Source organism: Ochotona curzoniae, unplaced genomic scaffold (genome assembly GCF_017591425.1).
Source record: "Ochotona curzoniae isolate NIBS_2020 unplaced genomic scaffold, NIBS_Ocur_1.0 scaffold_4701, whole genome shotgun sequence".
Lineage (NCBI taxonomy): Eukaryota > Metazoa > Chordata > Mammalia > Lagomorpha > Ochotonidae > Ochotona > Ochotona curzoniae.
In genome coordinates, this window is record NW_024467122.1 from 82259717 (window position 1) to 82281472 (window position 21756).

Genomic DNA, 21756 nt, shown 5'->3' on the forward strand with positions numbered 1-21756 from the left:
GGCACAGCTGCTGCTCCTCCCGTTGGCCCTGCCGAGGGCCTCCGGGGAGTGGGAGGGTGGGGGACACTGGTCCTGGCTCCTTTTCCCAGCAGCTGCAGGGTGGCTGTTGCAGGCCCTGAGCAGCCAGAAAACCCCTGGGTTTCCTGCCTGCCCCCTTGCTCTTCCTCCTCCTCTTCTTCCATATTCACAACCTCCTGGGGATCTGGTATGGTAGATGCCCCACACAGCCCTGGGAGAGGAAGGGCTGCAGCCACGCCTCCCGGGCACAGGGCAGGAGGTGAACATGCTGAGGCCTAGAGTGACTGGGCCATCGGGACACAGCCACACTCAGGGGAGCTGAAAGGAGGGGTTCAGGAGGAGGAGGCACAGTGGGGGACCCTAGAATGGGCAGAGAATCCTGGGAACACTGGGAGTGTTCTGAGGACAGATAAGGCTAGGATGGCCTGTAAATGGGCACAGATCCTGCTCACACCCTGAGCCCTGAGCCTGCTTACACCCTGAGCCCTGTCCCAGCTCACACCCTGAGCCCTGAGCCTGCTCACATGCTGAGCCCTGAGCCTGTTCACACCCTGAACCCTGTCCCTGCTCACACCCTGAGCTCTGTCCCAGCTCACACCCTGAGACCTGTCCCAGCTCACACCCTGAGCCCTGTCCCAGCTCACACCCTGAGCCCTGAGCCTGCTCACACACTGAGCCCTAAGCCAGCTCACAGGCTTATGCTCCTCCCCTACCATCCATTAATGAGCCCACAGTTGGGGGACAGAGGTTTGGGGGGCTCTCACTGCATGTCCCCCAGCAGTGGACCAGAGGTTCAATTGAATTCTGGGACTTCGTCGTAAGGGATTAGGACAGGAAGGGGGGGCGGTTGGGGGCCTCTTACTGGACGATTTTACAATTTGTGGTGGAGACGTAGCGGCCTGTGTAGTGAATGTTGCATCTCACCACGTTGTTGGTGAAGTCAGACTCCAAGACGATGTACTTGGGGTTCACGTGCACCTGCACCCAGGAGAGAGCAGGGAGGGGGATGTGAGTCTGGAGGCCTCGTGTCACTAGCAAGGCAGTTGACTGATTGCCAGACTGAGAGACACACGCATGCAGAATGGCCATGCAGGAGAAGGCGAATGGAGGCAGACACGAGAGAAGGGGACACGAGAGAAAAGGGCAGTTCAGAGTTCAAGACTGCAAGATCTGCTCTTCCACATCCAAGAGCAGGGCCTGTGTCAGCCTGACCAGCATGGGGAGCTCAGAGCCCAGGAAGTAGGAACCTGTCCCAGGGAATGCACTGGCAAGGTGGATCTTGCCAACTCCAGGCCTGCAGCCGCTGCTGCTCACCCCATGTCCCTTTCTAAGTGATGCACAGAAGGTCTGTCCCATGCCAGAGGACCTCGGGGTGGAGGTGGGGGGGGGGGAGGGATGGACCACATGGCCTGCAGGCCCTCCTGCCTCAGGTATCTGAAGGTAGTCCCTCATGGTCGTCATGGAAACAGGCAGTGTTGTGGAGGGGCAGCCCGTGGGCAGGGCCAGGAGGTGACGGGACACACACCCAGGGGCTGGAGCTGCCTTGAGGATCAGGGGGTGTGGGTGGGGAGTGCTGGGCAGGGAAAGCAGGTACAGCAGCGCCTCACCTTGAGGATGTAGTTCCCAGGTTGCACATCGGTGATGTCGATCCACTGGCAGTCGATGTCAGCGTTGTAGGTGTCGTAGCAGCCTGGGCTCAGACCCTGGCCAAGAGAGGAGAGGGAGGCTGGGGGCTGCTTCGAGCCAGCCGTCCCCGCTATCTGCACCCCTCCTCCTGCTTTTCCCAGCTGTCAGGGGCAGCTGCTGGGCATGGATTTGCCCCCCCCCCCAGGCCACTGAGTAGGGGGTAACGAGGGGGCGGGGAGGAGGAGGGGGGCCGGTGGGAGGGGCCAGAAGGCAGACAGGCCAGGTGGGCTGCATTGGATGTGAATGGAAAGGCTATAGATTCACCTGGACCTGGTTTCCCCCATGGATACAGACAGGCACACCCCAGTCTTAGGCGTTTGGGGTTAACAGTGAAAGGGGGAGCTCTGATCTTGTTGTAGGGTGTAAGAGATGGGCAGGCCCAGCAAAGTGAGGGGCTTTAGGCAGTGGAATGAGCTTGACTCAGTTTGTTCTTCAGCCTCACTGGATGCCGACAGCTCCAAACTAGGGGAGGAGACTAACCCCTGCCCTCCTGTGTGACTGCTCCCTGCGTCTTGGTGTAAGGCAAGAGAAAATGACAGGCACCATGTGCCACCCAGCTGCTGCTGCGCCAGCCCCAGAGATGAGGCAAGAAGAGGGGTTGGGCTAGGAGGGAAGGAAGGGTTGGCTGTCCCCACAGGACCCCAGGGTAGCCTGAGGCCAGGAGAGAAGAGAGAGTCGAGCGGTCAACCCGCCCCAGCTGGCCTGCCTTACACCCCTGGCCTGGGGCCCAGTGTCAACACCCTGTACCCCAGACCCCTTGACCGATCGGTTCCAGCCCCAACCTGTGTGTGAGAGGTGCAAGCATAGCGCTTGAGGTTGCCGAAGTCACAGGTGCTGTCTTCCAGGCAGAAGCTCGCCTTGTGGCCCTCGGCCACCTTCTTGCCCGTGGCTGCATCCAGCAGGTCGTAGTGGCTGAACTCGTCCATGCTGTGGTAATGTCTGCCGGCCGAGGTCGGAGGAGAGGCAGGAAGGAGGGCCTGGGAGCCTGTCTCCACCCAGAGGGGACAGCCCCAGGGGTCTCTGTGGGCCCCTGCCACAGCCACCTAGGCTCCTGGGTCCCCGGGACCTTAATAGGCAGCACCTCTCCCTCTGCCCTCCTGCAGGATGCCCCTTCACTGTGCGACACTCCCCCGACCCCAACCCCTTTGCAAAGCTGCCCCTGTCAGGGGACGAGGGGACCCCTCCTACCCGATGCCCAGAGAAGGAGGGGCCCTGCCCCACTCACTGGTGGCAGCTGTGCCACTCCCAGGTGTGCTTCGGCCGGTTAGGGAGGAAGTCCCCAGTGCCCTGATTCTTCACGCGCTGGGGGAAGCGCAGCAGCACCCGCACATCATAGTCGGTGGCCTCGGGGGCATAGGCAGTGCTGGGGGTTCAGACGGGAGATACTCATGTAGTTGGGGAGCTGCAGCCTTTGCCATTCCAGCACCAGAGTCTTGTTCTCCAAACAAGTGGCTCTCTCCGTACCGCACACGGCTGCTGCCCAGGCAGCCTGACCCAGGCCTCCAGAGCTCAGCTAGCCTCCACCCTCTGGGGAGTCCATTCTGATTTCTGATTGTCCCATCACCTGTGAGCCCTACCAGCACAGTTCCCCGGGGCCATCTGCCCATTTCCGTCCAGGAAGTACAGGCCTCGTGTGGACTGCCTGCTCACAGCACACCGCCCAAGTCCTCAGTCCCAAACAGAGCTGCCAAACAGACACAGACACACAGACACACACACAGAGACACACACACACAGAGACACACACACTGGGACAGAAGGGCTACTGAGCTGCACCTCCCTCCCACGGCTGACCAGGGACAGCTGTCGTGGCTAGCTTCAGGGGCGTGTCTCTGGCAGTCAGGAGGGTCTGGGACCCGAGACCAGCAGTGGAAGGTGGCCATGGTGGATTAGCTTCGGGAAGGATGTCTGGCAGCAGGCCCCAGGCTCCCGTCTGCCAGGGCATAAGGCCGGCCACGTCTGGGAATCTGTCTGTGTCTGAGCCGTGTCTGTGCTCATGGCGCCCTGCCTGAGGCTCACCGTGGGAAAAAGCCCAGCCTCAGAGCCAGGCCTTGGCTATGGACCCGCGGGGGCAGCCCGACACAGACTGCACTGTGCAAGCCGTCCAGGCCACCTGCAGGTGACCAGCCTCTGAGTGGGTCCAATCACCCTGCTCAGTTACACATGCTGCTTCTTTCTCTAAGTCAGATTTTTCTTTCTTTTTTAAGATTTTTTTTTTTAAATCAGAAAGGCAGATTTACAGAGTAGGAGAGACAAAGAGAAAGATCTTCCATCCACTGATTCACTCCCCCAAATGACCACCATGGCTAGAGCTAAGCTAATCCAAAGCTGGGAACCTCTTCCGAGTCTCCACAACACTGGTGCAGGGTCCCAAGGCTTTGGGCTGTCCTTGACTGCTTTCCCAGGCCACAGGCAGGGAGCTGGAAGGGAAGTGGAGCTGCCGGGATTAGAACCAGCGCCCATATGGGATGCTGATGCTGCAAGGCTGAGGATTAGTTAATTGAGCCAGTCCCTATGTCAGGCTTTTCTCAACAAAGAACACAGCTGGTTGTGTGACCCTCCGGTGTGTATTCCCTGCCTGCCCTCACACTGGCAGCCACATGTACCTACCAGTCCCAGCTGCTCCACTTGCCAGTCTAGCTGTGTAGTGATGAACACTTGCTCCCCTCTGAGACAAAGAGGCCAAGGCCCTGGGCTGCCCAAGGTCGTGCAGCCTGTGGCCCACCTGGTTGGGACATGCACTTGTGGAGACTGCATCCTCCATTGCCTTACCTGGCCAGACACTTCTCTTCAGCGGCGCAGCGCAGCGAGTACAGGTGTGCTCTCTGCACGTACGTGGACGCCTGCACGTAGTTGGGGTCTGGGACCAGGTCAGGGAGGCCTGCAGTGGGCGGGGGCGGGTGGTGGCAGGAAGAGTTAGACAAGAGGAGGAACATGTGCATCAGGCCAGCTGTGTGCATATCCGGAGGTCACCACCCCCGCCATCGTGTGCATGCTGGGAGATCACCCGATCCCACCTCCCCAGAGCCCAGCCCAGCCCCCCACAGCGTTGCACCCTTGAGGGGGATTCAGGTGTAGTTGGGAGAAGGGAGGCAGCAATGAGCATCTCTGGGGTCCCCAAAGACCTAAAAGGGCCAGAATGAAGGAGGAACATGGAAGGGGGAGCGGAAGTAGAAGATGGTATTCTTGTCCAGGGAGCAGTGTGAACAAAGGCCTGGAGGCAGAACCCTGGAAGCCATCCATTTCCTGTCTGAGCTACTCCCTGCCTCTGTGCCACCTCCAGGCTGGGTTCTGGCCTGGAGTGGGTCCCAGAAGGCTCAGGGGTAGCGCCAGGGGCTGGCTGGTGGGAGGGGTGGGCAGGAAGGGCTGGGCAGGAAAGCAGGCGCTGTAGCCAGAGTCCTAGGCCTGGAGGCTCAGTCTCACCTTTTGGGACTGCCTTTCAAGCCAGGCCAGGTCCTCTTCCCTGTGTCCCTCCCCACCACGAGGTGGGGGGTACACCTGCCAGGCCTCCAACCCTGACCACATCTGGAGTTCAACTTGCCAGAGGGCCTGGCCCCTCCCTCTGCCCCTCAGAGCCCAGAGTTTAAGTATACAGGGCAGGCCTGGAAGAATGGCTCCAATCCTTGTGAATTCTGGGGTGGCTGTGCCCTCCCCACCAGCCCCCTGCCACCTCCTCCCTCCCCTGTGGGTGCATTCTTGGGTCCCAGCTCAGAGTTCCTAAGAGATCAGCAGAAACCAGATGCAGGTGTTTTAACCGCAGCATCCTGCCTGGGAATAAGGAAGGAATGAGTGTGTGGTGGGGGCTCAGTCAACAGAGCCTCCCCATCCCCCCCGACCCTGTGAAGGGCAGAGGGGCTGAGGAAATGCCCCAGAAGCTTACAGGCTCCTGGTGGATAGCCTGCGCACAGCCCTGGGGTCTGGGCCTCCTGGGCAGTTGGTCAGTCAGCCAAGCTGACCACACCTACTAGGAAGAGGGGGGAGCCTGCAGCACAGGGTGGGTGCCGATGAGGTGGTTTCTGGCAGATGGGGACCTCTTGGCCAGTCCAGCCCCATTACTTGAGCCCCCAGGAATGTCTGCAGTCCCTCCTAAGGGACCCTCAGGCCCCCAAACCAGCTGGGAGCCCACGCTCACTCAGCTCCCAGAAGCCATGGGAATGGGGGTGAGGAAGAAAGGAGGTGTCCCCCTCCCCTGTCCTCCAGGGCCTGGTTCTTGGCGCTCTAGGGGGGCAGGACAGCTAAAGATCCCTATCAGACAGACAGCCGCCGGCCCCCACCACAGGCCCTGCTCCAACAAACCCTTCACACATGGCTCCATGTAGCTCTCTGCCCGACCCTCTCTCCTCAGGCGGCTTTATTCACAGGATCACAGGGCAGGGGGGATAGGAGAGCAGCTTAGCAAAGCATAGTGCTGTTCCTGCTCACACCCCGAGCCCTGAGCCTGCTCACACCCTGAGCCCTGAGCCTGCTCACACCCCGAGCCTTGTCCCTGCTAACACTGAGCCCTGAGCCTGCTCACACCCTGAGCCCTGAGCCTGCTCACACCCCGAGCCCTGAGCCTGCTCACACACTGAGCCCTGTCCCTGCTCACACACTGAGCCCTGAGCCTGCTCACACCCTGAGCCCTGTCCCTGCTCACACCCCGAGCCCTGAGCCTGCTCACACCCTGAGCCCTGAGCCTGCTCACACCCCGAGCCTTGTCCCTGCTAACACTGAGCCCTGAGCCTGCTCACACCCTGAGCCCTGAGCCTGCTCACACCCCGAGCCCTGAGCCTGCTCACACCCCGAGCCTTGTCCCTGCTAACACTGAGCCCTGAGCCTGCTCACACCCTGAGCCCTGAGCCTGCTCACACCCTGAGCCCTCAGCCTGCTCACACACTGAGCCCTGAGCCTGCTCACACCCTGAGCCCTGACCCTGCTCACACACTGAGCCCTGTCCCTGCTCACACACTGAGCCCTGAGCCTGCTCACACCCTGAGCCCTGTCCCTGCTCACACCCCAGCCCTGAGCCTGCTCACACCCTGAGCCCTGAGCCTGCTCACACCCTGAGCCCTGTCCCTGCTCACACCCTGAGCCCTGTCCCTGCTCACACCCTGAGCCCTGAGCCTGCTCACACCCTGAGCCCTGAGCCTGCTCACACACTGAGCCCTGAGCCTGCTCACACACTGAGCCCTGAGCCTGCTCACACCCTGAGCCCAGAGCCTGTTCACACGCTGAGCCCTGTCCCTGCTCACACCCTGAGCCCTGACCCAACTCACACTTTTTTGAGACCTGACCCTGCTCATACCCTGAAACTAACTCTGCTCACACTCTGAACCCTGAGCCTGCTCATAGTCATCTTCTATTTTTTTTTTAAGATTTATTTATATTTATTGCAAAGTCAGATATACAGAGAGGAGGAGAGACAGAGAGGAAGATCTTCTGTCCGATGATTCACTCCCCAAGTGACCACAACGGCCGGTGCTGCACCGATTTGGAGCCAGGAGCCAGGAACTTCTTCCAGGTCTCTCACATGGGTACTTACAGGGTCCCAAGGCCTTGGGCCGTACTCGACTGCTTTCCCAGGCCATAAGCAGGGAGCTGGATGGGAAGTGGGACTGCCAGGATTAGAATTGGCGCCCATATGGGATCCCAGTGCCTTCAAGGTGAAGACTTTACCCACTAGAACACTGTGCTGGCCCAGGTCATCTTCTGTCTGTTACTTTTGAGGAATACCTGCTGGGAAGGAAGTGTTCCTAGTCCACAGTGACTGGCAGTGAGGCTCAGCATATGCAGTCCTGTCTGTTTCCCTGTGGCAGATGGGATTCCCCTTAAGGGCTAGCGGGTCCTGCTCAGGCTGTGGCCTCAGGAGTGTTTGTCCTCGACTGTGTGATGGGCAGCGGGCAGCCTCAAGCTTCCAAGGACTCTGCGGCACACTGCCCTGCTCCCTGGCCACAGGGCAGGAGACTGAGGTAGGAAGAAGTGCTGAACTTGTCCACGGTCACACACCATGAGTCTGCGCAGTCCTGCAAGACCCCATGGCCAAAGACCCCTGTCCAGTACCCCATACACACACAAGTCATTGTTGACTATAATGAGTTTGAAAGCAAAAATCTCTACCCATCAAATGCACAGATTTGAGGTCTGTCAATTGGGTGAGATTTTGAATGGCCACGGGTGAATCACAACTGTTCCAGGAATGCAGGGAGCCACAGGTGCCCTTGTGGTTTGGTTTTTCTTCCTTGTACATCTCGGTCCGATGATTCACTTCCTAAGTGACCACTATCCCCTAAACAGCCAGCCAGCAAGCAGGATTAGCCACCTCGGCATGACTGCCCCCTGTCCCCGGTAGGTGAAGGCAGGACCCTGGAGGCAGCAGGACCCTAGGCCCACCTGGCTTTGGAGACCTGTGGGCGCCCAGCCAGCCCCTCTCCCACAGTGGGGTCCAGGTGCTCCCTGAGTCCTTGGCGCCCCCACCACTGAACTCCAGGCCCAGCATAGTGGCTCCATTAACAACCCTCTTCCTTCAGGTGCCAGGATTCCATATGGGTACCAGTTCATCTCTCTGCTGCTCCACTTCCCATCCAGTGCCCTGGGAAGGCAACAGAGGCTGACTCAAAGCCTTGGGATCCTGCATCCTCCCCCGTGGGAGACCCAGAAGAGGCTCCTGACTCCTGGTTTTGAATCAGCTCAGCTCCAGCCATTGTGGCTATTTGGGAAGTGAGCCAAGAGGATAGAAGATTTTCCTCTCTGTCTCTCTTCTATAAAATCTACCTTTCCAACAGAAATACACAGACCTTTAATTAAAAAAAAAAAAACCTTAACTCCCCCACCCATAGGTGGGTGTTACATAGACCAGAGGCAGGGAGTGGGGGTATTCTTAAATCAAGACATTCCCCCACCCCAGAGGGCCTGAGCACAGAGGGGAGTCGGCCAGCGGTCAGCAGCTTTGCTCCCAACAGGAAGGGTACAATCCTGGCCTAGGCAGTGGAGCTACCAGGACACTAAAGCAAGGTCCAGAACCTTCCATGGGGTCTAGGTGCCTATAGAACTCAGGCCTCAGAGTCCATCTTGTCAGTGCTGACCACCCCTTCACCGCCACCATGCTCCCCCTCCCCACGCTGCTCCTGCTCTCTCATCCTCCTTTGCACATCCAACTCTCCCACACCCCCTCCTCACACAGCAGGGAGGCCTGTGGCCATGCCGCTCCACTCACTGGGTGGCCCAGGAGGCAGCTGGCCGGTCAGGGAGCAGGCCCAGGCTGCCCTTTGGAGATGTGAGCACCCTAGCCAGGCCAGACCTCTGTCACCACTTCTGCACATCTCTCTCTCAAGGATGTTCCTGCCCAGCCTGAAGTTCTTCCCTGTGGGCAGGGACAGTTCCCAGTCTCATGGAACTGTCCCTGCCCACAGGCAGGTGTAGGGAACGAGGGGCTGGGCTGAGTCCCCAGTGAGGGCATCTCCAAATTGCCTGTGCCTGGCTTGGGGTCACATGCCCAAATGCCCCTCGCAGGGTGCCTTCTGCCTGGGTGACAGCAGAGTGCATTACCAAGCTGTGGTGAGCGTGATTCAAAGCTCCTTTCTTTGGCAAGCGGATTAGGTTTGAGTTTGGAAAATCCAGCGTTCCAGGTGACCCACACATGTACTTCCTGGGGCAGCCATCAGTGACAGGGAGAGAGACCCAGGCTCAGCTCCTATCCTGCACTATCCTGGATCCCAACCAAAGTCCCCTAAGACCAGCTGCCTGTGGTCAGGAGGTGCTCTGCTTGGGCCTCTGGGCCCTGCCCGTGGTCCCGCAGGAATGCCGGGCACAGGAAGTGGAAGCAGGTGTGGCAGCCTCCGCCCTTGCAGGCCCTGTCCAGCCACCACTGCTGCTGTCCAGGTTTCCATATGTTCTTGGTTCCACAAGCAAGCAGGCAGGACTCCAGCCGGCAGCTGCCAGTGAAAGGAGACTGAGACCCTGAGGCGGGGTGTCCTCAGTACAGGGCACAAGAAACACACACACACACACACACACACACACACACACACACACACACACACACACACAAGCCAATGAGCCCCACAGAGCATTCAGGCCGGGCCACTGTTGGCTCCCTAGATGTGTCTACCCTTGTCTTGTGATACAACCATTCCCAGAGCAAGTGACAGGGAAGGCCAGGCCCACAGGGGGAAGGACAGACAGGGCCACCCTCAGGGACTCGTGATCCTGGTACAGATGGCAGGATGGAGAAGGTGCACCCCCAGAGACAGAGAAGATCTAGGCAGCATAGGCCCCCTTGGGAATGCTCACATGTAACATGGAGAAGCTATGGGGGCAGGCTGGGATGGAGAGGAAGTGCAGGTGCCTCCATGTCAGGACAAGGCTGGCACAGCAGCTACCAGAGTTGCCCACCCCACTCCACTCCTGCTGCTCGGTCAGCACAGCCAGGCCAGTGAGTCAGGCAGGGGTGGGAGGAGGAGGCCATGGCTGGGACATGGTGGTTTTCTGGGGGCTGAGGAAATCTGTCAGCACTAAGACCCTCCCAGCTCAGGGCAGCCAAGGGTGACCCGGGGAGGGGGGTGGGAAGCGGGCAGGGGCTGGAGCTGAGGGGAAGGGGGCCCTCCCGGGCCCACGGCCAGGATCTTGCTAAGCAAACACTAGGCAAAGGACTTGAGGCTCTCTGGGCCTCTTTCCTTCCTGACCCAGCAGGGCATGGCACGGCACGGTGGGCCGCGGGAGAGGCCGCTTTGCAGGGGAGGATGCCTCGCTGGGGAAAGGCATTTGGATTAGCCGGACAGACAGACATGCGTGGGCGATGTTCGCATGTGTTTGGTGTTGTGAGGACGCGCCCACACCCACACTCACGCCGGCTGCCAAAAACCAGGCCTCAGGCCCTTGGGTGTACGGCCAGGAGCGATGAAGTCACTCACTCTCCATGGGAGGAGAAGCCCCCCCACTCCAGGCTCCCACACTTGGCCCAAGGGGGGGGAGGGGAGCGGCTAGGCCTTCTCTGGGCTGGGATTTTCCATGGCATTGAGCTAGCACTAAGGATCCAGGGTGCTCCCCCTCTGTCCCCGCACCCCCGTCCTGCTGTCACCCCACACCCCGTGCCTCCGTAACTAGGTCATCGGGACACTGCTAAGCACGGTCCCTGTAAGAATGCCTGGATATCTCCTCCTCCTCCAGGAAGCAACACCCCCCCACCCCCACCAGGGCCAGCGCCAGAGCACCAATCGTCGTCCGTCCGATGGAGCCCAAGCAGGCGCCCCCACAGCACAGCCTGGCTCTCTCTCCCGGTGCTCCTAGAAACCTGAGTATGGACGGGCCAAAGAGGGGCCTTGGGACGCCTGCTGGCCCAGAGCCCGGACGTGAGGCCCAGGCCTGGCTCTGCCAGCTCCCGCAGGACCTTGGAAGCGTTCATTCCCTCTTTGCCCACAAAGCACGGCGCTTGTAGCCAAGCCTCAGGCCCAGGGCTTGCATTCGAAGGAAAAAAAAAAAAATCCTGCAAAAGCAGAGTCCCTTTGGGGTGAACTGTTCCTGAGCCTGCAGGGCCAGTACACACCAGTACACAGCTGCAGATGGGTGGACACCTCCTCCAGGAAGCCCATCGGGTTCATCAAGTGAGATCAGCACCCAGCTTTGGTGTAGCTGCCCCTGGATATACCTCTTTTTGGCCTGGGGTCCAGCAGCTGTAAGGATCCTGGGGTACCCTCAACAGCCCTATCTGCCCCGCAACCCTGGCCATTTGGGCTCGAGACAAGCTGGGGAGCAGAGAGTCACGGGAAGGAGTGGGGAGACTGCATGTGCACTCGGAGCCGAGCAGAAGACACAGATCATGAAGCAGCCACCACCATGGCCACCCCTGTTTCAGCCCGGGGGGGCGGGGCGGGAAGGGAGTCCTGAGCCAGCGAGAGGTGGGCTGTCCACCTCTGCACAGGCGTCCCAGGCCTCACCCACAGACTGGCCCTCTTGCCTGATGCCCCACCACCCTTCAGGCCACATTACTGCCTGCCTAGTCTCAGGCAGAACACTTAAGAAGGCACCCCAAAAACAGTGCCACTAAAAAAAGCTGTATTAAAGACACTATATGAAAAAAAAAAAAAATCAAATACAGGGCCAGTTTTGTGGCTTTCAATGCGGGGGACCCCACATGGGCGTCGGTTCAAATCCCGGCTACTCCACCTCTGATCCAGCTCCCTGCTAAGGCACCTGGGAAAACAGCAGAGGATGGCCCAAGTGCTTGGGCCCCTGCACCCACATAGGAGACCCAGAGGAAGCTCCTGGCTCCTGGCTTTCGCCACTCTCAGTCCTGACTTTTAGCCACATGGCAAGTAAACCTGTGGATGAAATATCTCTGTCTCTCCTTCTCTCTGTATTAACTCTGGCCTGGAGGGGGCAGCCCCCTCTGCCTCACCCCTCACCCGGGGAAATGTTTGCGTGTGTGTGTGTGTGTGTGTGTGTTGGGGTGTGCTCTGATGACCCCAGATGACCCAAGAGCCAGATGTGGAAGGTACCTCCTGGCACAGTCTGGTCATCCCCTCGGGCTCCCAACACCTCAGTGCCCGTGTTCCTCCCCAGGCTGACCTGGCCAGCGCCTGGCCCTGGAGGAGCATGAATGTGCAGGGAGGTGGCACGCACTGTGGGAGCCTGCATCCATTCACTGGGATGGTTGGCAGGGTGTTAGCTTTGCAGCACAGGGCAAGCCCGGGGTCCCCATACTCACCACGCCCGTTCGGGCTAGGACGGTACACGCTGCCCACGCTGAGGCGGCCCTGCTGCGCGCCGTCGCGCTCCCCGTTGGGCACTGACGAGTCCGAGTTCCTCACGGGAAGGTAGGGCGGCTCCAGCACGCGGAAAGGCGGCTGAGGCTCCACGGCGCGCGGCTGCGGTGCATAGGCCTCGGGTGGCGCGTTGGCATAGGGCTGGTACCAACCCAGGCGGGGGTCGCCGCCGCCTCCACCAGCTCCATTTGGCACAGCCTCGGGTCCTGGTCCGGGATCGGGGTAGACGGGCTCGAAGCCTCCTCCTCCGTTGCCGTTGCCCTCGCTGTAGAGGCTGTGCGAGTAGCGGCGGTCCAGGCCGTCGGAGGGCTGTGGCTGCGGCGCGTACGGCCTCTCCACCGCCGGCTGGAAGCCCTGTGCCGGGTACTCCGGCTGCTCTTCGCCGCCGCCGCCGTACTCCTCGTATCGCGTTCGCGGCTGGAAGGGGTAGACGACCCCGGCCGAGGCCACCGCCGCCGCCCCTGCGCCCAGGCCGCCGCCAGCGCCGCGGTAATACACGTAGCCCTGTTCATAAGTCCGAGACGCGGGGTCATAGTTCTCGTACTGGCTGACGTAGGGCGCCTGCGGGTAGCCGAACTGTTGCTGCTGGTAGGAGGGTGGCTGGCGGTAGGTAGTGGCGAAGGCCGAGGCCGAGGCTGAAACCGAGGAGGCGGAGCCCCCGTGCCGTTGCTGGGAAACCGAAGTACGGGCCCGGGCCATGCCCATGCTGTCCCCGACGGCCACTTCGCGCCAGTTGTCGGGCACCTGGCCGAAGCCGAACGGGTGCCGCGCCTGGCCGCGCACCGTGTCTGAGGCCACGCGCCCGGGCAAGGGCAGGGTCGGCGCCTGACGACGCCGGGGGCTCCCGTGGCTGCGCCGCGGCTGGGCCTGGGGCGCACCGGCCAGCAGCACCCGGGAGCCACTCTGGGCGCGCCTTGGTCCGGCCGGCTCGTACTCGGAGCCCGAGTTGAGCAGGCTGTACACCTGCCCGTTGTTCTCCCACTGGATCAGCTGCCGCCAACGCGCCGGGTCTGAGCCCTGCTCCGGCTGTGCCTGCTGCCCGCGCACCAGGACGCACAGGCAGGCGCCCCACACCAGGGCCCCCAGTTGCTTGCCGGCGGGGGCCAGAGCCATGATGGTCCGCGTGCAGAGGCCGGCTGCACCGACCAGGACGGGACGACGGGTCCCTGAGCGCGCTTCTCTTGGCACCGGCTCGACGACACGACGGCTCCTCGCCTGCCCCTGGCTCTATCTCTGTCCATTCTGGCCTTGTCCCGAGCGGGACGGCTCCTCCGATGACAGCATGTCGAGGCCAGGGGGTCAGGGCAGGGCAGGGGCGGTGCCCGGGGCTGCGCGAGGTTCGGTTTGCAGGGCACGCACTAAGGAGCGCTCGAGGACGCGCGCGCGGGCAGGATCGCCGGGGGAGGCGAGGGGGGCTTACATGGCCAAGGCCCCGCACTGGCTGGCCGCTGGGCGGGCGCTTCCCCCCTCTGAATGAACCAGCAGCGGGCTGCGAGCGGGGGAGGCTGCGGGGTCCGCCCGCTGGGGCCTCGTCCGCGGGGCCCTATGGTCCGCCGGGTTTTAGCTATGTGGCCTGCCCCCTCAGCTGCCGGGCTCGCTCCGTCCTCTGAGCTCCCAGCCAAGCCGCAGGCCCGCAAGAAGAGGAGAGGCCGGGAGTAGGTGGGGGGGCTAGTGAGGCATCTGGCCGGGCTGGCAGAACAGGGCTAGGAGGAGGGAAAAGGGGGTGTCAGCTACACCCTCCCCCCAGTCTGCCCCCTCTCTCCTTTGGCTGCAACCCCTCTGGCTTCTTGCTTGGGCTGGAAGGGGCCACTGACCCTCTATACCTCCCTCCTCCCCAACCCTGGAGAGGTACTTTTCTTTGAAGCCTCATTTCTTTTTATTTAAAAGGCAGAGTTACAAAGTGAGGGGAGCAGAGACACACACAAAAAGAGACTCTTCCATCATCCCTCCAAAATGTCCACAAAGGCCAGGAGCTTCTCTTGGGCCTTGCACATGGATGCAAGGGCCCATCCCACGTGGATGCTTCGCCAGGCACATTAGCAAGGAGCTGGATGGGAAGCGGAGCAGCCAGCACTCATATGGGATGCTAGCAGGTTACCACAGGCAGAGGTTTCACTTGCTATGCCACAACACCAGAGATACTTATTTCTGGGTCTTCCAGTGTGAAGTTTACTTCCTAATTCTGGACCCCAGAGGCAACCCTGACTCACACACACACACACCCATTCCTGAGCACAAAAATGCTGCAGTTCGAGCATCTTGATCTTGGCACACTCATGGGCCTCGTCTTCTGAGTCTGTGAAATGGGCTAGAAGACCAGGACTGTGAAATCCCGTGAGCGAGCTGCTCCTCCCATGTCCAAAGTCCACAGGAGCCTGGGAAGTACTGTGGCACCCACACAGGGGTCAGTGAGACCCAAGAAGTTAGGCAGGAGTAGGAACTGTCAGGCCTGTGGCAGGCACAGCTGCTAAGGGAGGGCAGAAGCAGGACTGGCCAGCTCCTGGGGGGCAGTTCAGCTGGGGGTCCTCGCTCTGCCATGCCACATCTGACCAGAGGACGATGTCCTCTGGGCACATGGCAAGAGGAGCTACCTAGGAAGTGACCCTGCGTGTGACTCCGCTCAGCCTGCTGCCCACAGCCTGTCCCTGGGGGCTGAGGCAGAAATGGCTTTCAAACCAGCTGGGGGACACCTGCCTCTTACTAGGTCCCCGCATATGCCCCCTCCATCTTGCCAAACTTGGGCACTCCCTAAGGACCTAGGACCCCACCCCCATCCTGGCCAGGGGGGAATCCTCATCCACTCAACTTCAGGGTTCCAGCATGCATCTTTCTAGTGTGGCTGGAGAGTGGGAGGTGGGGAATTGGGGGAGGTACCCCAGCCTGCACCCACCCACAGTTCTCTAGCTGGTATCTGATCCCAGTGCCAAGAGGGGTTTCACCCCAGGACCCGTTGGCTTGGACCTCAACCAGACACTCATGCAGCCAGGCTGGCCCAGCCAATGCTGGGACCTACAGGGTTAAGCGTCCCCTCCCTTATGCCCCCCACAGCGCTGGCCTGAGCTGCCTGGAATCCCAGGGGTTCTGCTGCCTGCTGCCTGCCAGCGGGAGAGGAGAGGGTACCCCCGCCAGGGAAGGGCAGGAGGAGGTGAGGGCATTACTTGGAGGCTGGGGGACCCCAGTGGCCTGTAGTGCCGAAAGCAGGGCCCCCTCTCCTCCTGGAGCTTGGGGGATGGGGAGGGGGAGAGATGAGAGGGGAGGACCCAGGCCAGCTCTTGGCCCGGAACCCAGCTTCCCCGGCTCCCACCGCTCTGCTCTTTTCTTAATAAGGTCGAATCCCAGTCCAGTGAGTCAGCGGGAGCCAAGTTTCCTGTCCAGCTGAGTTTGAATAAACTCTGCTCTGAAAACTCCTGGCCTGTGACTGCAAAGCCTGCCTGCCAGGCACCGGCCCCACTGAGACCCCAGTGCCAGGCCTGCGGGATGCCTGGCCAGCTTCCAGCTGCCTCCTGGGAAGCCAGCGGATGATCAGAGCCTCCGGCCTTCCTCTGTGGCCTGGGGTGGGACGGGGGAAGGGGATGGGGGGTGGGCAGTGCCTTTGTTGCAGAGGATGGATGGAATACAAGCGGGACTCCCCAGGCCAGCCCAGATCCTTGGCTCTAGAGAGAAGCAGGGAGGGGGGATCTGCCCAGGGTGGGTGTTCTCTGGCATTTTCCAGGCTTGATCTGTCGCCTGTGCCCTCGGCCCAGGGTGACCCTAACCAGGTCTCTCTCCCTCCCTCCTTCCATTTTTCTGTTTCCTGGCTGGGGTGGGAGGGCCAGGGATCCCAGCAGCCTCTGCCTGAGCTGACAGAGTTCAAAGAGGCGGGGACAGGCTTCGGAGGGTGCTGTGTGGGGATTAGGGTGTCTTTGGGTGTGGGGGTGGGCAGCTCCTCTCTGGGCCCTGACCCCGTAAGCTGGGGGTCACACCCACATTTTTTAAAGGCCAGGCACGCAGCAGCAGGAGACTAAGCTGACAGTTCCCAGCACCAAGACAGGCTTCCTGGAAGCCTTGGCGGGCTGGTGGCCCAAGGGGGCTGGAAGAAAAAGGGAAGACTGCAGGGCTCTCTAAAGCACCTACTGTGTGCTCCCCTGGTGGAGCCCGGCCGGTGCAACCCTGCCCAGGTCAGCTGTGGATGGATGTGGAGCCTGGGTGGGTCGTTCTGCCCACTGGGTCCCCCAGCCTCCATCCCAGGATGGGCTGCCCAGCCAGCCATTGCAACCAGCCTGCACCCCCTGCCCTGAGTTTGTGTTGATTCGGATCCAGCAAAGCCGCTGGAGGGGTTGCTGAGCTGCGAGGCCGGGTGAGCTGGCTGGCTGGCACAGAAAGCGCTGACCACGCAAGCAGAGACGACCACCAGCCGCCGCTGCCAGCTGGGCCCCCGCCAGCCTCTCCCCCACAGCCACATCTGGCGCAAGAGCGCGGGCAAGGGGGAGGGAAGCGAGGTCAGGGCCCTTATCCAGCGACGGAGAGGATGGAAGGGAAGGCGCCCACCCCTCGGTACGACCCTGGGAGCCTGGGGGGCCTCTCTCCGCCCCGCTGCTTCTCCTCCCAGCTCTAGTTCCTCCCCTGCGCCTCTCACCTCGGGTTGGAGCTACCAGCTCGGGGGCGGGTGGGCGGCCCTTCTGGGCCCCCCTTGGAGCCTACTGCATTCCTCCTTCCCCTTTCCCCTCTTTCCTCCCCTTTTTTCCCCTCCCTCCTCCCCTTCCCTCTCCCTCCTCCCCTTCTCTCTCCCTCCTCCCCTTCTTCCCTCTCCCTCCTCCCCTCCTTCCCCCTCCTCCCAGTTGGCGCCCCCGCAGCTCCGGGGTCAGCAGCAGGGGATGGGGGGCGGGGACAGACCCGGAGGCCTCCCCAGGGGAAAGGGATCGGTTTGGGGGAGGGATCGGTTTGGGGGAGGGGTGTGTGGCGCGGGGGAGGATGGAAGGATCCGCTGAGGGGGAGGGGCTTGCCTCGGAGCGATCCAAGGTTGCCGGCTGCGGCCCGCGGCTGTAGGGCAGAGGCCTGGGGTACAGTCCCCCAAGGCAGCACCCGGCAGAGGCTCTTCTGGGTCTCCCAAGTGGGTGCAGGGTCCCAAGGCTTTGGGCCTTGAGACCTGCTTCAGCAGATCTGTGGTCTTTCCAAATCACTTGGCTTTTTATCAGTGCATAACGTGAACTAAACTTTTTACTCCCATAGGCTATAAAGCCACTATCCCCTGACCTCCCCCTTGCTTTGGTATGTCGGGGCTTAGATCAGGGGCTCGGGAAGGAGCCGCATGGCATCTTCATGGTCTGTCCCAGGGTACCAGCTCTTCATGAACAGGGAAATGAACCAGGATTAGACTGGACTGTCTGAGTTTCAGGCCCTGGGGCATTTAAAAAGTGTGAGGCTCCCTCCTCATCCCCTTATTTATCAGTGTCCTTGCCCTGTCCCTCCCCTGGTGCTCCCGTTACAGTGTTTGTGGTAGAAGCCCGGCTCACTTGCACAGCTTTCCAGCGACTCAGAATGCTCCACTGCCTTTTCGGTAAGGAAGGGTTACGATACACTCCCAGTGTGCGCCCGTCTCCCCTCGAGACGCCTGCCAGTGTCTGTGTGGACCCCCAAACCCCAGAACCACACTGTGCAGATGGGCACACTGTAAACCCCTGGGCGACTGTCAAGTCATAACGCAGACTTCAGGTTGTTCTGTATAAAATACAAAATAAATGTTAATCTGCTTTCCCAGATTACAAGCAGAGAGCTTGAAATGAAGATGGAGCAGCCAGGACACAAACCAGTGCCCATATTAGATCCCGGCCCGTGCAAGGCGAGGACCCCAGCCACTAGGCTACCGTGCTGGGCGCTCTGGGGAGATAACTTCCATCAGCTGGTTCACTTTCCACATGGCCTCAATGACCAGGGGCTGAGCTACTCCAAAGCTGGGAGCCAGAAGCTTCTTCCAGGTCCCCCACATGGGTGCAGGTCCCAAGGATTTGACCCATCCTCTACTGTTTTCCAGGACCATAAGCAGGGAGCTGGATCAGAAGTAGAGTAACTGGGACTGGAACTGTCGCTCATATGGGATGCTTGTGCCGCAGGTGGAGGACTAACCCACTGCACCACAAAGCTGGCCCCTGTGAGTTCTGTTTCTGTGCCCAGTCTGAGGGACGCGTTCTCTTCCTTTTATGAGGAAGGGTCTTCCCAAAGATGCCACGTACTTATGTGTGTGTGTGTGTGTGTGTGGCTTTGCTGCCCTGTCATATTTTTTTTTACTTAATTTTTAATATTTACGTAGTTTGAGGGATGCACACCCATGTGCGCCTCTGATGGGGATGGGTAGGGTGCAGGAATGAAGGGGGTGGGGTACATGTTTCCGTTCTTTGTTCATTCTCATTTGCTGGGGGCAGGAGGGGCCGTTCCTCACTGTCAAGCTCCATCGGCCCCCAGGGATGGGAGCCCATCATTTGATGACATCTTAGAGAGCCCGGTGCGGGGAAGAGCGTTCTGAGGGTGTTGGTACTTGAGTGGTTTTGATCATTCTGAAACATTATCGGTTTTATTGTACCAGGGTTGAGAAAATCTTCCCAAGGTCTTAGTGCATCCACAGGCCTGGGCACTTGCTATGAAGCTTGGCCAGGAGAGTGGTCCAAACTATTTTTTCCATCCTCCGACGAGGCACTGGCTGTTCCCTGCTGGCCTGGATGACCTGGCTGTCGTGTCCGCCCCCCACGTACATCTGGACATGCTGTCCACTGCACACGTATCGACAACTGAGAAGGCCCGGTCCCGGTATAGCATCTCCAAGGTTGGGTCCCCTGTCTTGTGATCTTTCTCTGTGACTGGGATTTGAGTCCAGCCATCTAGCTGGACAGTCCCCCAAGAAACACTGGCTGGGGTGACTTCAGACTTAACTCTTATGTGCCCCGACCTGTGCAGGGTCAGGCTCTGTGACCTGCACCAGCCAGTGCACATACTGGCGGATGCAGCTGTTTGATCAGTTCTGTGCCGTGCCGCACCTGTCACAGGAACTGACAGCTTCTGCAGCCTAGTCCAGCCCAGCCTACCACAGGCCCAGGCTTCATGCATACCGCTGGGTGCCTCTGCCTAGCCAAGGATACGCCCCCAAACCACCAACAGGTCTACCCCCAGTTTCGGTGCGTGTCAGCATGTGCTACAGCCTAACCCACTCTGTTTCACATCCCATCTGCCTCTTGTGCACACCCATGGGGCCGCAGTATGGCTCCGCCCACCCTGAACCCAGACCTGGACCACACAGGGATGCTGCTGCCTTGACCAGAACCGCCTGCCCCTAGCCCTGGCTCTCACGCCCAGCAGAGGAAGTGGTGGCCCAGCAGGAGAATCCTTAAGGCTCCCCTACCAGGCCTGCTCATAACCTTGGGCCTTGTGCCTGGCAGCAGGTGCCGAGGCCCAGTCTGAGACGGCCTGCCTCAGTCTCAGCTCGCCCTGTCCTATTTTAAACACATCGCCACTTAGCTGTGAACACAAGTTGCCCATGACCTAGGAGGGGACTTCAAAAAGTTCACGGAAAATTAAAGACAAGTTTATTTTGATGGAAAAAAAAAAAAAACCTTCAGAATTATATACATGTACGGGATCTTTTAAAAGTTCTTGGCAGGGGGCCTGGCACAAAAAGCCAGTGGCTAAATCCTTACCTCGCATCTGCTGGGATTCCATCCAGGCGCCGTTTCATATCCTCTCTAGCTCCCTGCTTGTGTCCTGGGAAAGCAGCCAAGGACGGCCCAAAGCCTTGGGACCCTGCACCCGCGTGGGAGACCTGGAAGAAACTCCTGTTTTCTGGCTTCGGATCAGCTCAGCTCTGGCCATTGTGGTCACTTGGGGAGTGAACCAGTCGGCAGAAGATACTTCTCTCTGTCTCTCCTTTTCTCTAGAATCTGCCTTTCCAATGAAGATAAATAAATTCTTAAAACAAACAAACAAACAAACAAACAAAAAGCCTCATGGGAGGGGCTGGCACAATGGCTCAATTGGCCTTAGCTCCACCTGCAAACACTGGTATCCGGATGCTGGTTTGTATCCTGCCTGCTCACTTCCCATCCAGCTCCCTGCTGTGGCCTGGGAAAGCAGCAGAGGATGGCCCAAAGCCTTGGGACTTTGTACTATGTGGAAGACCAGGAAAGAGTTCCAAGATAATGTTTTGCTTTTTGCTTGTTTGTTTGCTTGCTTGAAGTTCATGGGAGAGGCTGGCATTTGGTATAGAGGGTTAAACTGCTGCTTGGGGCCCAGGCGTCCCCTCCTGAAGCGCCGGTTCTAGTCCCGCTGGCTCCCCTTCCCATCCAGATCCTGCTCAAGCCCCTGGGACAGCAGCAGACGATGGGATGGTCAGTGTGCTTGGGTTCCTCCTACCCCGGGGGGAGGGATAGGAGCTCCTGGCTCCTGGCCCAGACTTTGCTGGTGTGACCTCTGGGAAGTGAACCAGTGGATGGAAAAGTCTATCTCTCTCTGTTATCCTTTCAAATAAATCAATACCTATTCTTTTTTAAAAAGATTTTTTTTTAAAAAGATCTATTTTACTTTCATTACAAAGTCAGATATACAGAGAGGAGAAGAGACAGAGAGGAAGATCCTCCGTCCGATGATTCACTCCCCAAGTGACCACAACAGCCGGTGCTGCGCCGATCCGAAGCCAGGAGCCAGGAAATTGTTTGAAGTCTCTCACGTGGGTGCAGGGTCCCAAGGCTTTGGGCCGTCCTCGACTGCTTTCCCAGGCCACAAGCAGGGAGCTGGATGGGAAGTGGAGCTGCTGGGATTAGAACCGGCGCCCGTATGGGATCCCAGCACGTTCAGGACGAGGACTTTAGCTGCTAGGCCACCAAGTCGAGCCACATTTTTTTTTTTTAAGTGTATGGAAGATCCATTATCATGAAAAGACTGCATGAGTTTGCAAAATTTTTGCACCAAGGTAAATTGTTTATTTCCATGAGCTGATCAGGAAGGGGCTGTGAGGTGTATTATGATGTCATTGGGGTCCCCACTGCCTAGAGTAGCAAGTGAGGTGCGTGTAGGTAGGAAACCTCCCCCATGTTGAGACCTTTATCCAACGGAGGCTACAATACATGATACTTTGAAAATATCTTCTTAGGCACCAAAGGTTTGTGGAGGGTGTTTTTGGGGGGATGCGGTGGGGTTTGGGTGTGCTAGCTGTGGAATGGGTTGGAGATGGGAGCAAAGAGGTGCTTGGGCTGCCTGGGTCTTAAGGCATTCACAGCGGGGGGCCTTCTCAACACCCCACCAGCCCCCTTCCCTCCTCAGCAGCAGAGGCTCAGCTGGGGCCTGGCACAAG

The 21756-nt window shown here is 59.7% G+C and overlaps 1 protein-coding gene across 1 annotated transcript; it reads right to left on the reverse strand.

The window, feature by feature from the left end:
* Positions 1 to 876: 876 nt before the first annotated feature.
* Positions 877 to 13773, reverse strand: LOXL1 (lysyl oxidase like 1). Its single transcript, XM_040969459.1, has 6 exons — positions 12386 to 13773; positions 4477 to 4585; positions 2930 to 3067; positions 2487 to 2643; positions 1626 to 1721; positions 877 to 996 (listed from the first exon to the last, which is right to left on the reverse strand). Exons 1-6 carry the CDS (start codon positions 13554 to 13556, stop codon positions 877 to 879), a joined length of 1791 nt encoding a protein of 596 aa, XP_040825393.1. The 5' UTR covers positions 13557 to 13773.
* Between the last annotated feature and the right edge of the window lie 7983 nt (positions 13774 to 21756).